The 2092-nt window shown below is 48.3% G+C and overlaps 1 protein-coding gene across 1 annotated transcript in view; it reads left to right on the forward strand.

The window, feature by feature from the left end:
- Positions 1-309: 309 nt before the first annotated feature.
- Positions 310-2092, forward strand: part of NYX (nyctalopin) — a gene marked incomplete at its 5' end in the record, with an annotated part of 3315 nt that continues 1532 nt past the window's right edge. The window contains 2 exons of the mRNA XM_029929645.1: positions 310-409; positions 1939-2090. Coding sequence (XP_029785505.1) covers positions 310-409; positions 1939-2090 — 252 coding nt within the window. The remainder of the gene's footprint in view (positions 410-1938; positions 2091-2092) is intronic.

Below are 2092 nucleotides of genomic sequence, written 5' to 3' on the forward strand. Positions count from 1 at the left end.
AAGGTCCCACCCCTGTCCAGCTGACGCCTGGAGTTAAGGTTATATTCTTGGCCCTGTCTCTCTAACAGGGTGTCCCTTTAGCCTAGTCCTGGCCCTGTTTACAGCCCAGCTCAGCACAGGGTCCAAGAACCTTGCTGGAAGCCGGGTGTCTAGTTCACAGTTCTTAGGGAGAGGGAAAAAGCTAAGTCAAGCCTCTTGTTCAGAATGTTGAACTAGCTGCAGTTTACAACAAAGGGTTGCTCAAAGGACTGAGTGTTCTCCAACCAAGTCTGAAAGAGCTGAACCCCTTCCTAGCAGCTGTAAAAACATGCAGTGTCCACAACAAATGTACTGAAAAGACATCGGAAGCTGAACAAAACCAGACGCAGCAGCAAGAATTCTGCACACTCCTCGTGGGAGGGACTGGATGGTAGGTTAGGGGTATTTGCTAACCATTTGGGAATACTGCTGAGGAGGGGGAGGGATTATGAATATCAGTGGTCAGGTTTACATCTGGGTGCCTTTCTTCCTCTGCAAGAATTTCAGATTGAGCACACTCCACCTGGGAGCTGCCCTTAGCCAGAAAATAAAATGTGTGCATCTTCCCTGCTGCCTTTTCCATTGGAACTCTAGATGGGGCTTGGGACCTCTGGCTACCATTCTGTTTTGCTGTGGGTGGCAAGCCTAGTGGAGGGCTTTTGAAGTCTTTATCTGATCCTCCATTCAAATGCTCAGAACAAAATTAATTTATAAGCACCATTCTTTCCTGTGATAATGTATAAAGGCCTCTACAAGGCAAGGGCTGGTGAATAAAAATTAACTCCACGGTATCCACAATTATTTTTCTGAGATGTGTAAGGAGGTCATTGTTAGTTTATTTAGTATGCTGTTCTTAGGGCTTAAATTTAGTGGCTGTTAAAAAGAAAAAAAAAAAAGATTGATAGGCTTCTCTTTCTTTCCCAACCTCCTGTTCCCTAATGCTTTCTTCTTCATGAGGCTTAATTTACTCAACAGCTTTTTTTTTTTTTCAGGAATTGAATTCTTATGGTGGGAGGCACTAGAGCAGCACCAATAAAAATATAATGCAAGCCACATGTTTAAATTTTCTTTTTTCTTTAAAGTTTATTTATTTTTGAGAGAGAGAAAGAGAGACTGAGTGAGCAGGGCAGGGGCAGAGAGAGAGGGGGATAGAGGATCCAAAGCAGGCTCTGCGCTGACAGCAGACAGCCCCATGTGGGGCTCAAACGCACAGACCATGAGATCATGACCTGAGCTGAAGGCGGTCCCTTAATCAAGTGGGCCATTCAGGTGCCCCTTAAATTTTCTAAGTAGTCCCTTTTAAACTGTAAAAAGAAAAGAATGACAGTAATCTTAATATTTCTAAAATATCTTTTCAATCTGTAATCGATATAATGATTATTGATGAAAACAATTTATCATTCTTTTTTGGGGTCCTAAATCTTTGAGACCTGGTGTGTATCTTACACTTCCAGCACATTTCAATTCAGGATAGCTACATTTCAAATCTTCAGTAGCCATATGTAGCTGGTACTACAGTATTGGGCAGCGCAGGGCTAGAGCACAGGTCCCGGTGAAGCCCTCCAGCCCCGCCCCCCCCTCGCCATGCATGCAATGAACCCTCTAGGCTGAATTCTAGGAGAGCACCCAGTGATGTTACAGGCAGGAGAGGGTTTAGAATGGGATCGGATGCCACAATCCCAGCTGGGTTTTGCTGATAAAGACAACCGGAAGGCAAAGGGTAGGCGGCATGGGTGGGCAGCATGTGTAAGGTCTGGGAACTGGAAGAAGGCCCTTCAGAGGGCGCGGTTATGCAGGAGGTAGGAGAACTTGGTAGAGGGCTGAACCCCGCTACACGGACAGGTAGGACTTCACCTGGGGAGACCCCTGGGCTGACGACCGTTTCTTTTCTCTCTTCTCTCCCCCCTCCCTCGCTCCCAGCGGTGGTCCTCGGTCTGCCTGGCACCTGCGCCGGGGAGGCGTGCACGCGCACCTGCCCAGCCGCCTGCGCCTGCAGCAGCACCGAGCGCGGCTGCTCCGTGCGCTGTGACCGCGCCGGCCTCCTGCGCGTGCCGGCCGAGTTTCCGTGCGAGGC

This window comes from Suricata suricatta, chromosome X (genome assembly GCF_006229205.1).
Source record: "Suricata suricatta isolate VVHF042 chromosome X, meerkat_22Aug2017_6uvM2_HiC, whole genome shotgun sequence".
In the NCBI taxonomy this organism is placed as follows: domain Eukaryota; kingdom Metazoa; phylum Chordata; class Mammalia; order Carnivora; family Herpestidae; genus Suricata; species Suricata suricatta.